The sequence below is a fragment of the Lepisma saccharinum genome, chromosome 1 (genome assembly GCF_977018435.1).
Source record: "Lepisma saccharinum chromosome 1, izLepSacc3.1, whole genome shotgun sequence".
Classification (NCBI taxonomy): domain Eukaryota; kingdom Metazoa; phylum Arthropoda; class Insecta; order Zygentoma; family Lepismatidae; genus Lepisma; species Lepisma saccharinum.
This window is the reverse complement of record NC_139229.1, coordinates 42,806,389-42,818,693: the sequence shown is the minus strand read 5'-3', so window position 1 is coordinate 42,818,693 and position 12,305 is coordinate 42,806,389. Positions and strand designations below refer to the sequence as shown.

Below are 12,305 nucleotides of genomic sequence, written 5' to 3'. Positions count from 1 at the left end.
AAGAGAAATATTCAGAAGATTTGTAAGGAATATTTACAGTTAATAGGATGCCTATCTAGTCTATCCCGTGTCGTAATACAAATTTTATCCCTTTCCTACAAAATAATAAAACTGATTTTATAATGTGGTTGCATACATATACACTGTATAGTAGCACCAAGCTTTCTGGGACCTCGGAAAATACGTGAACCACAGGCTTCCCCGTGGCTTTAACTAGCGACACTAGTGCCACTGCTCCGACGCCAGGGTTTCAAATGCCTTGGTGGATCTATCGTTTTCCGAGGGTTCGTGAACAAAACAAAAAGTAAATGATTGTAAAGTCCATTTTATATTCAGATACGTTAATCGGGACTGGACTTAAAGTTTAAATCGGGATACGTACCACTGTGCAATGCACCTTCACAGGGGATCAAACCCAGGACCTCTTTGATTACACCACCATCGGTGAGGCCCCTGAAATCATTGAGGGAACTTGTTCATCTTCATGTTCTCTCGCCCTGCGAAAGTTTATTGGTGATATAGGGTGACATCCTACACACGTCTTCCAGACATACACACGCGGGCACCCCCCTCCCCTGCACACACACGATTGTATGCTTACAGCACATGCTGTGCCCTCCCAGAAAAACAATTCTAAATCCGTCTATGGATATATCTGCTATCAAATAATGAACGTCACTTACCTCGACAGTTCCTTGACATAGTGTTGCAACAAGGTTTGCAATATCTTCTGTTATGCCTTCTTGTTGAATATCAAGAGTCTGAAAGTTCGCACGTTTCACTCTCGCAATTCGGATGGAATTCCTCTGAACTTAAATCGACCTTTTCTGACGTTCTATTTGTGGAAGGTGACGCTTCAACTTCCATTTTTTGTTTCTTTTGGAAATAATCTAATACGTATTTCTCCTCTTTTCTCTATCCATCTTTAGTTCCACGTCAAAAATCTATTACACACGCAGAAACGTAACACACAACACAACCACTTCAACTTGCTACCTTGCAGACTGCAACTCGCTACAACCCCAGAGAACACCAGGACTTGGGACAAAGATACCGGGCGGTCGAATGTCTGAAACATGCATCCAACTTGGTCCAGCTCAAATTACGTCACCAGTGTTGACAGCAACCAGTAGTGTTAGTGTCAGTAGTGTTGGCAACTGCTAAATTATTTACGCACAAATTCAAGTGAGATCTTTCACACATGTTACAAGAAAATTCAATAAACTGAAGGCTGGAAATTGGTTGAGAAAAAAATATCTAATTTGTAAAGAGCACAAGAGTAAAACGTATAATATTTTGGCATATTAATTGCTTTTATTTTGTTTATGAAACTGACTGGGCCAGTTGCGCTATATAACGCATCCCTCCCTCCCTCCCGGCATGCTATTGTACAAAACATCGCTTGCCTCCTTCATAAAACCATGCCTCGCTACTGCCTGCAACAATTATTATTATAATTATCGATATTTTGAAATAAATATGCATCCAGGTGCGAAATAAGATTTTGACTTACTTTGCCTACTAATTGTAGTGATTCAAATCTCACAGAACTTTGCTCCGCTGGCATAAATGGTATAAGAAGGGAAAAGAAAGAAAAGGGAAGTTAGCAGCACTGTCGTAACAGGAAAGGGAGGGTCATTCTCCTAAGAGGGTGAAAGAAAGGGGAGGAGGGATTCCTTCAGTTCGCATTCCAAGGGTTGCGGCTCTTTTCTTGACCATACTGAGAAGCAAATTCTACTTCCTTTTCAGTGACTAAGGAATGAATGAATGCTTGTGCATTGCTGTCACTCAACTCCAATATTATCAAAAGTAATTGAAGAAGCAAATACATTTCTCATTGCCAAATGTAAACATTTTACAATATTGGCTATTTATGAAATAAAATGTATTTCTGCTTTGAATTTTTTTAAATGACGAAACCAATGGGGGGGGTTTTAACCCCCACCAACCCCCCCCTGGGCACGCCACTGTGTCCAGGCATGCCTCGATGCTAATGCCAAGGGATGTCCATATTGAATTTCACTGAAATATGTTCATCAGTTTCAAAGTTATGAGTAGAGTCTAGAAATTTATGTAATTACATATTTTTTCTTTATATGTAGGCAAGCAAAAATGTCAAATGTCAGTGAATTATGATATTAGGATCAATATATGTGAATTTTATGTTACATATTTTTACATATGTTCAGGTTTTTACATATTTCTCATTTACATTATATATTTTTACATAAAAGCGGTATTTAGGCCATCTTTCTGGATTTTGATTAATTGATTGATTTGCTTTATTTACTTCACTTTTCTGCCACTTTTGACTAATCGCGAATATGGGAATGAATGATGATGTGATGAAAGTGATGAAGGGACACTCACAAAGAACATGCATGTGCTGACAGGTATTTGAACCCAGGACCCCTGGCATCATAGCATGCTGTGCTAACCACTCCACCACAGAAGCCAGCACATTATTTAATTTTGAAATAAAATAGTATTTCCATGTCAATGGTGCCCCTAATCTTATAGTCCGTTAATGTTATCTTGTTTTGCAATCTACGGAAATAATAGTTCAGCTTTACTGAAGTATTATGGGCAGTGGCGGTGATTGGGTTCCAAAACCGGGGGGCAGGGTGCCAAAACTGAGAGGGGGAATTTGGACAGTATATTTCCCTTTGTAGATAAGGTTTAGCATAGCGCAGGGGCAAAAGTGGTGAAAAGTAGGGGGGCAACTGCCTCCCTCGTCCCCCTAATCGCCTCCACTGATTATGGGCATTTGTATGTGTGTGTGTGTGTGTGTGTGTGTGTGTTCAAGACTGCATGCATGTGTGGGTCTTTTGTCCCTCTTGGAAAAAATCTGTGGGTGTCCATGAAAGCATATGTTGAATACTGTTCCTCCTTGTGGATATTTCCTTACCCTAATGAAGTCAAAAGTCTTGGTCAGCATCACAATACAGCTAGCCTTTTCCTGCCAAACCATCCGCCAGAAGTCATTTACTGTATTCTCTGTTGGCCCTTGTGTCACAATGTATGCATTTGGCTTCAACAAACTCTGGAAATAATATACGAAAATCACATTTTCTGGCACTTGAATACAGGGTTAATAAAAAAAAAGAAGGAACAAATTACAAACCTTTATTGTGTAGACAAGGTAAAAGACACAAACATGTGCTACAGGTCAATCAAAGGAAAAATAATGAATTGGCCTAATAATGCACATCCTTAACTATCATTATCCCATACAGCACACAAATATCCAGAAGACATCTTGGATATAGATATCTTCTGGATATTTGTGTCAAAGTTGTGGATATCCATAGGATATCCAAGAAGGATATGATTTACACATTCCCTGGATATTTTTTGGATATGTTTTTGACATTGTGTGGAACATTTTTCAATATGTTTTGGAGATTTGGAGATCATTTTTGGAAACATTTTGTAAATTCTGTGGATTATTTTTGGACATGTTCTGGACATTCATGGATCATATTTGGACTTGTTTTGGACATTCTATGGTTCACGTGAATAGGATGATGTCATTTGGATGTTTTTATTTGATTGTTCATAATGATATAGTTTGGACTAGACTTGGACCTAATTTGGACATTATCCTGATGTTTTTCACAACATATTTTGAATACATTCCTAGGGTGTCCAGACGTCCTCCTTTGTCTGGACATGTACTACTTTTTAGGTGTCTGTCCGGCGTCCGGGCAGATTTTTTAGAAATCGGTAAATGTCCTCCTTTTTGGAAAGAGTATAGCAACGACCATAGGAGGATCTAATGTATTATTTTGCTTCTCTTGTAAAGTTTACTCTGAATTGTGCCACATGAACTTAACTTGAAATACACATTTGAAATGTTCTAGACCATGAACTTTGGAGGGCTGAGACTGCTAAACCATCAACTTTTGGGGGGAGGGCTATGACCAGAGACAGCAAAACACATGAATTATTACTATACTAAGTACGTATATAATTATGAGTATTGTTAACATTTTTACTAAAACAAGTTTCAAAAGAAGATGTGCATGAACTTGTGATATATCCATCCGTGAACAATTGACATTTTGCATTTGAACAGTAATTGAAAATTTTAATATTTTTGAGGAATTCATGGGCTTTTACAAGATTCCAAACACTACTGAGGCCAAAACTTAAAAAAGGGAGGGAGCGAGTCATTCATTAATTATTTCAGTGATCAGAGGTCCCCCAATAATTTTGACAAGTCGGCACCCCTGGCAACGACCATAGCAAATGTGCTGCCTAGAGAATGCTTCCACATGTAACAATCATCATTTAAGGCATATTACTTTGGGTGCGTGAAGTATTCGAGCAATGCTCTGGGAACTGAACATGATCAGTTTCCCACTGAGTCATTAGTAGGGTGCAGATTTATAGAGTGCCTCTCAAATAGGCACTTAAAAAGGCACTATAAACTAAGAAAAGGTATGAAAATACGCATTTAAAAGGCACTCTAAAATTTTAAAAAAGACATTAAAATAGGCAATGAATGTGAACTTATTTCAATTCTCTTCTTACAATGCACAGATTGTATTAGCACTTCAGTTTATACATAAAAGTTTGATAACAAACTATTAATATTAATACTCTTTGATCGAAATTCACATTTGCGGGGAAAAGTAATTCTCACAAAAACAGCTTGACTGTCTGAATTTGAACAAATGATGAAAAAACAATTAACAAATAATATCTTGAAACAATCTTCCAATTGAGACTCCTACCAGTTTTCAGTCAATACATCAACAAAGCCTTACAGTGTTCAATCTAGGGAAAACCAAATGGAAGTATTATTTTTATTATATATATATATATATATATATATATATATATATATATATATATATATATATATATATATATAAACCTGAAGTATGCAAAATTTGCAGAATGGCGATATTTGGGCACGATTAATCAAAATACGCACTAACCCTGAAAATAGGCATTTATAGGCAGTATAAAAGATGTGTTTTAGGACAAGAAACACCATGAAACGAACTTTAAACATTAAAGCCTATGTTTTACTACAAAGGAATATAAAAGGCAAATAGGCAAAATTCCACACCCTAATCAATAGTATTATTTTAACTCGTTCCTTCGCCCTCTGAGATTGCTGGAACGCATGTAGTCTGTTCAGTTCCTTTTCGATTGATTGATTTGGTTTATTTTACTTCGTTTTTCTGCCACTTTTGGCTAATTGCAAAGATAGGTATGAGCGATGATATGATAATTTTGATGAAGGGGTTACAGCAAGAGCAGTGATGCACAAGTAAAAACATGTTAAAACATGATCCCAAGTAACCAAAAGTGGTTGGCCCAATGTTGCTATCCAATGTAAATCCGACCTATCCTACTTAAAAACGGCAGTTAGCCAAACGGTTTTAGTTACTTGGGATAGTAAGTCAGGAGTTTAATGTTTCCGATACTTACAAAAAAAACTCATCATGAAAGCACTGCCATTGGCTTCTCTCCAGATTTTCTACAGTCAGGTATTGCAATCAGAGAACATGTTCAGTGACAAAAGCACCACTCTCGGGAAGCAAAAATGACAAATTCAAAAAGTTGATAAGTCTCAGTAATTTATATTGCTGAGAAAACTATTTTTAACACATCTCCTTACCTTGGGAGCCTCTTGGTGCATTGACAACTCACGCTACAATGCTATAACATACATGTTATGTGAAGACTGGCCCCATGGACAACATTTTGCAGGAGATTTGTGAAAATCTTATTTAGTAATGCTGTTGTTGTTACAATTAATACAAACAATTTAAAAAGTGTGGATCAAATGAATAGATGTACATTAACTTCTTTTATATTACCAATTGTGCATTTGGCCTTGAATTATTGCTGGCCAGCTCCTCGAACGATATTGAGACAATAGTATACAGCAGAGTCATGTTACAAATAACAAAGACTCAATGTTCAGATCAAAGCCATAACAATGTTCAGAAAAAAACAATCACAATGCTTAAATATGCTGTGAGCCATTACACTTGGCATGCAGTGTAATAATTGATTCTAGCACAGTGTAAGTTGCATATGACTCACGCACATAAAATGATTAAAAATAATAATCAAGAAGCATATTTTATTCAACGTTTTTATTATATTCTGGTAATAAAACATCATGGCCACAGCAATTTTTTTTCTATTGTGGAAGTTAACGTTTTAGAATGGTGAAAAATAATAAATTGTTATCATTTGTGCAATACTATTGTACTGTTTATAATGCCTACTAATATTTAATGCTGTTTTCATCTATGCAGTAAATATACTCCATTGAAATTACATTTATAGTTAATGAACAAATGTGCTACTTACATCAACATATGATGCATTTATGTAGTCAGAGTCAGGTACATCTTCTATTGGATCAAGCACCACTCTGTTATAATCATCTGAAATTTGAAATAAACAATAAAGGTTTCAGTAAGTAATTATCATTTACAAATATAACTAAAATACATTACTATAGTTCATGCATATATCTTTATATTATTATGAAATGCTGTCATGATTATATTACTTATATTGTTCCAAAGACCAGTGGCATAGCATGGGCATTTCGGGTGGGAACGCCAAGTCCGAAGGAAGGGTCGGCCCTTTTTTGCTTAATAATTTACTTATGGAATTAGTCGCCACAGGTATTGTTTATTTCCCTGAAGTCAGCTGGGTTTTCAATAAAGCATCATCATCCATGCATGCTTTAGCTAGAAAATGAGATGCCTCACTATGCAACAAATGTTTTGAACTCTGGTGTTTTATACTTTTCGGCATGACGCAAATCATTATAAAACCTACCTGAATCACAAGCGCCTCTGCACAACAGTAGACGTCATTGTTGTGGATGATCCAACTACTGATTGATTTGGTTTATTTTACTTCGCTTTTCTACCACTTTTGGTTAATCGCGAATATGAATATGAGTGATGATATTGATGAAGGGACACTGACAAAGAACACCCGTGCTCACGCCGGGATTCGAATCAGGGGCCTGTCGCCTTGGCGCGCTGTGCAAAACACTCTGATACGGTGGTGGGCGGATGATCCAACTATCGTACACTCTACTAACGTAACAGTGCGCAGTAGTAATTCAGACCACTGTTTATTACGTCTTGAGAATGCTGATAAACATTTTAAAATAATTTTGTCCAGAGACCATTCGATGTTAAGAGTTTTCAAATCAATGCTAAACTTTTCCATTGACACAATATTAAGCAGTTACATAATAACGAAAAAATAATAACCCGCAAAACTATTATTATTGTTATTTTTTATTAAGTGGTAGAGCAGCCACAGGCTGAACTTCTACCACAAGGACTTCACCAACTTATTTGACAAAAACTGTGTTGATCTTTTAGTTTTTAATGCACATCGCTGTTCGTGCGATAAATTATACAATGCAGTGGCCATTAAGAAGTGCTATATTTCAGTTTGGTAAAGTTACGTCAGTCAATATTGCGTATTGTAGCAACACATAGCACGAGTGGCACGAGCGCGAAGAACCGGGTAGAAATTCTACCGCTGTCGTCTGCTTCAGAAGGCAGGAAGGGTCACGTGAACCAATCACGTAGCCCTCTGCTCCATACGCGGGCGTAAGAGAGAGCATTTGGGCGCGTGCTTTAGAGATCCAAGCTTTCCCTCCAGAAAGGCAGCAAGGAATATAGGGTTCTGTACGCCGAACCTGCTCGGCGTCCGGCCAGGAAAGGCATTGAAAAAAAATGCTAGAACGAGTGTTGTTAGTGGAGCGTTGCAAGCGGATCGCGAAAAATAGCTATTATAATGTCATGAAGGTCAGACATATATGAAATTAGTCAAGATTTACTTTATATTGACAGCATTTACGCATTTTTTAAATATTAAATCGGGGAACGCCGGGCGTACGGGCGTACTATAACGCTACGCCACTGCCAAAGACATGAGTTTGTTATTATGACACTTATGTATCAAAATCAGTAATCAGTGTTCTAGCTAATGTTCTGGCCCCTGAATCCATATTTTTTTAAATAAATGCAATGTTGTAACTTTATCCTATCTAGTGAGTGAACAATCTAAAATTGCCATTTGCATAAAAATTCAAGTATTATACATATAAGGTACAAGCAAGTAGGTGTTTTACATATTCCCACACAGCACACAAATGTCCAAAAGATATCCAGTGGATATCTTTTGGATATTTGTGTCGTAAGTTCTGGATATCCAATAAATATCCGGGGATGTCCAAAAGACATCCACTGGATATCTGCTGGATATCCATTTGTCTGCACACGTGATATCCAAAATATATATTTTGGATATTTGTGTCGGAAGTTCTGAATATCCAATACATATCCAGTAATGTCCAAGAGACATCCACTGGATATCTGCTGGATATCTATTTGTCCGCATACATGATATCCCGGTGATATCCAGAAATGGATATATTTTGGACATCAAGTGGGACGTAATCTGTACATTATGCTTTGATTTAGACATTTTTTGTACATACTTTGGATATTGTATGGACACGAAAAGTACAATTTTTGGATTACACAGTAGCTACATTTGGATCTCATCTGGATATTATTTCGATATGAAAAGATGCATGCAACAGTCAACCAGCAATGTTTGTTGTTAATTTTCTTGTTTCCTCTTAAAATAGGCACTAGTCAAGTTGGATAGTTCAATGAACTAACCGATCTGTAACTACGCACTGGTAATGTACAGGCTATAGCTTCTGATTAGGCTATATTTTATTCACTGCTTTAAATTTTTTCTCATCCCTGTAGCTTAATGTTCACACATCTTTCGAAGCGTGTTAAAACACAATTTTTCATTATATTTATAATCAAATATACCATTATTTGTGTTACAAAAACTTTAGTTTCTTTTATACATTTTGCCAGTGCCATCAAGCGACTGCAGCCCACACAGCACACAAATGTCCAAAAGACATCCATTGGATATTTGGGTAGGAAGTTCTGGATATCCAATATACATCCATTGGACGTCCCTTGGATATCCATTTGTTCGCAAACATGATATCCAGAAATCGATATGTTTTGGACATTTCTGGATCACTTCCAAGATAAAGTATGAGAAAGTATACACAACGGTAATACTATGACCAGTTTCTAATATTCGAAACACATCCTACTTATGTTCATTGTTGGATAACAAGCTCTGGATCAGTTCTAGACATGTATTAGATATCCAGAATTGGATGTATTTTGGATATCCCGTTTTGGACAAGATCTAGATATGTTTTGGATATACTGAATTGGATGTGTTTTCACATTCCGTTTTGGACAAGATCTAGATAAGTTTTGTATATCTAGAATTGGATGTGTTTTGGATATCCAGTTTTGGAAGAGATCTGGCGACATATTGGATATTCGGAAGTGGACAATCTTTCTGACAGCCAGTTCTACACACGTTTAGGCTTAATGCGAAAATGTTTTTTTTTTGTTTGCTTGTCAGATTTAAGTGAAATTTAAAGGCAAAAATAAATATAAAATAAGTTAATGTGCATTTATTAAATTGATCCACGTTTTTAACTTGTTTGTATTAAATGTAACAATAACAGCACCACAAAATAAGAGTTTCACTAACCATCTGCAAATTTTGTCCACGGGGCCACTCTTCACGTAACATGTATGTTATAGCATAGAAGCGTGAGTTGGTGGTGCACCACGAGGTTCATAAGGTAAAGAGACGTGTGAGTTTTTTGGGCGCTTTCTAGATTCCACCTGTGGACGGGCTGGTGCAGTAACGGCGCCAGGGAAAAGTGACTGGGGGAGGGGCGGAAAGGGGGCGACAAAATATTGTTGGGGGCAGTCACGTTAAAACGATATATATATATATATATATATATACACACGTATATATATATATATATATATATATATATATATTATAAAAATATATAATACTTATAATAATAATAATAATTATTATTATTATTATATTCATGTATGGTGTTTGTTCTTTATTCAGAGTGGACGTTTACTGCCTAAATTTACTTCTTTATTACGAGTTTATCTCCATATTATTCGCTTTAATAAATTTATTGATTCTTTTTTTATTCGTGAGAACTGCCGCAAGTTGCGTTGTTTCTAGTGGCCTATTTCAGTATTGGAAGACATTTATAGTTTTAAAATTCATTTTTTTTCTTGAGATGAAACTACTGATGTAAATATTCAAGTTACAAGTATAAGATAGTAATATAAATGACGAAAAAAACGTTTCGAAGAGTTTAATTTTCTTGCAAAATAAACATGACGTTGGAAGAAATTAATCTTCGTAAGTATTAGAAACAACGAAAGTCACTTAGTGAAGTGCAATTCTCCTCTATGAGAATTCTGCTGTATGTGCTTTGGAGAACACATTGCCCACCTTCAGTACGTCCAGAACTTGACATTTCTTCTCAATAGCAAGGACAGGCAAGTGAGGCAGATGGCATCCAGCATCCTGTTTCGAGCAAGGCTTTTCAAATGTTTCAAACACTGAAAGGTTCTTTCACACGTTGCATTGGAAACTGGAATTGTTACAGAGAATACAAGTAGAGTGAAATGCCAATTTATGCTTTCCTATGATTTCGAAGAAATCCATGAAGTGGAGTACTTTCGTTCCATCTTCGTAACGCTGAAGAGTTTTGGGTAAAATCTGCATTTCATCTTTCAGGGAAATGTTATCACAGGAATAAAAATCGGAGAAAGGTTACAGTTATCTCAAAATTCAATAAATATTCTGACCCTGGTGCACCTCTGACTGTACCACTCCATCGTATGTTTGTGCTACACATTTACAGGCACCTATGGAGTTCTTGGGAAAGAGTTCTTCGATTTTGATATGTACGAGAAAGAGCGAACATGCATCTAATGATTGAAGAGTGGGAAATTCTAAAAAGCGTTATTTTACCTCCCCGCGATACAAATATCTGTCCTGTTCCTTTCTCGCAATATCTTTTGTTTCATCTGACATCACTGCGAATACTTTCGCCTCTTCCACTTCCTGGCTTATTTTGTTGAGAATAAGCGTGGACATTACGCAGATTAATTTGTTTTGAATCGAATTTTGAGTGTAATTTGCATTTTAAGGTTCAAGTTCAATACATTTCCGAATAATATCCCTTCATTTTGAAATCAACTTCAAGAGTATCGAAGAAATTTCCTTTGTTAAGGTTTGCTTCAGCCTCATCATCTCGAAAATCAAGTCCCTGAATAGTAAGAAACCGCGATGCATCCACAACAACTGACATGTAGTGTCGGTTTTCTTGGATCACCTTTGGTCCCGGATTCGATACCCGGTGGAGGCAATTTAAACTGTACGTACAGTCCCGATTAGCCTTACTGTGCATAAAGTGGACTTAAAACACCAAATCAACCAACCAACCAAATCTTGAATAACCTTTGAATGTATTTTACTAATTATAGCGTTGTTACTAACGACCCGCGATTAGAATAATTTGCCCGTACTACAGATGATGTTTTGTGGTCCTCAGGATGTTCGTGATGTTTTAAAATCATTCACATTCAACGCTTTCTTTCAGTTCTTAAAACTGGTTAAAACTTAGGTTAATCGTGACGAAATAAATGTGAAATCGCGTATGCCCACGTTGGTGCTCGAATCTTGAACGAAAGTCACACACACACATAATAAATATTAAAAAAAAAAAATATTTGTTAGTCAAGTTGGTATTATAAGCAGGAAAAGTGATATCATGAATAAAAGGTGAAAATCATCATATTCTTAGAAATGAACTCTTTTATTATTCTATATTTCATTAACTTCAGTTGGGGGGGGTTGTGTAATGTATTTAAATAATATATGTTGTATATAATATTTACATAAGGAAACTTTGATTACGTACACAATTTAGTGTGAAATTGAACGTGTTGAAAAAATAATTCAAATCGTTTGTTCGAACACAGATGCTTTAGCACCAACCAACTTGTACCCCCCTTTTTGCATAATTTACGAGGGTAATAACGTCTTTGATACTACTACTACTACTACTCATAATAATAATAATAATAATAATAATAATAATAATAATAATGTGACTTGTGCATGGATGTTTGTGAGTGTCCATTCATTAATTTCATCATATCATCACTCATCCCCATTTTTGCAAAATATCCAAAAGTGGCACAAAAAGCGAAGTAAAATAAAGCAAATCAATAATAACAATAATAATATAATATTAACATTATCATTATTAAAATTATTATTATTGGTACGTTTATCCTGGTACTTGTCCCCCCAGACAAAAATTCGTGGTTGCGCCTCTGCACGCCTTCATTTCA

At 36.1% G+C, this 12,305-nt stretch overlaps 1 protein-coding gene across 1 annotated transcript in view; it reads right to left on the bottom strand.

Annotated features, from left to right (window-relative positions):
- Ptp36E (protein tyrosine phosphatase 36E) overlaps window positions 1–12,305 on the bottom strand; it is a 224,668-nt gene that overhangs the window by 67,298 nt on the left and 145,065 nt on the right. Inside the window, exons 4-5 of the mRNA XM_083131173.1 lie at window positions 6,340–6,416; window positions 2,909–3,043 (exon numbers count right to left, since the gene is read on the bottom strand). Coding sequence (XP_082987299.1) covers window positions 2,909–3,043; window positions 6,340–6,416 — 212 coding nt within the window. The remainder of the gene's footprint in view (window positions 1–2,908; window positions 3,044–6,339; window positions 6,417–12,305) is intronic.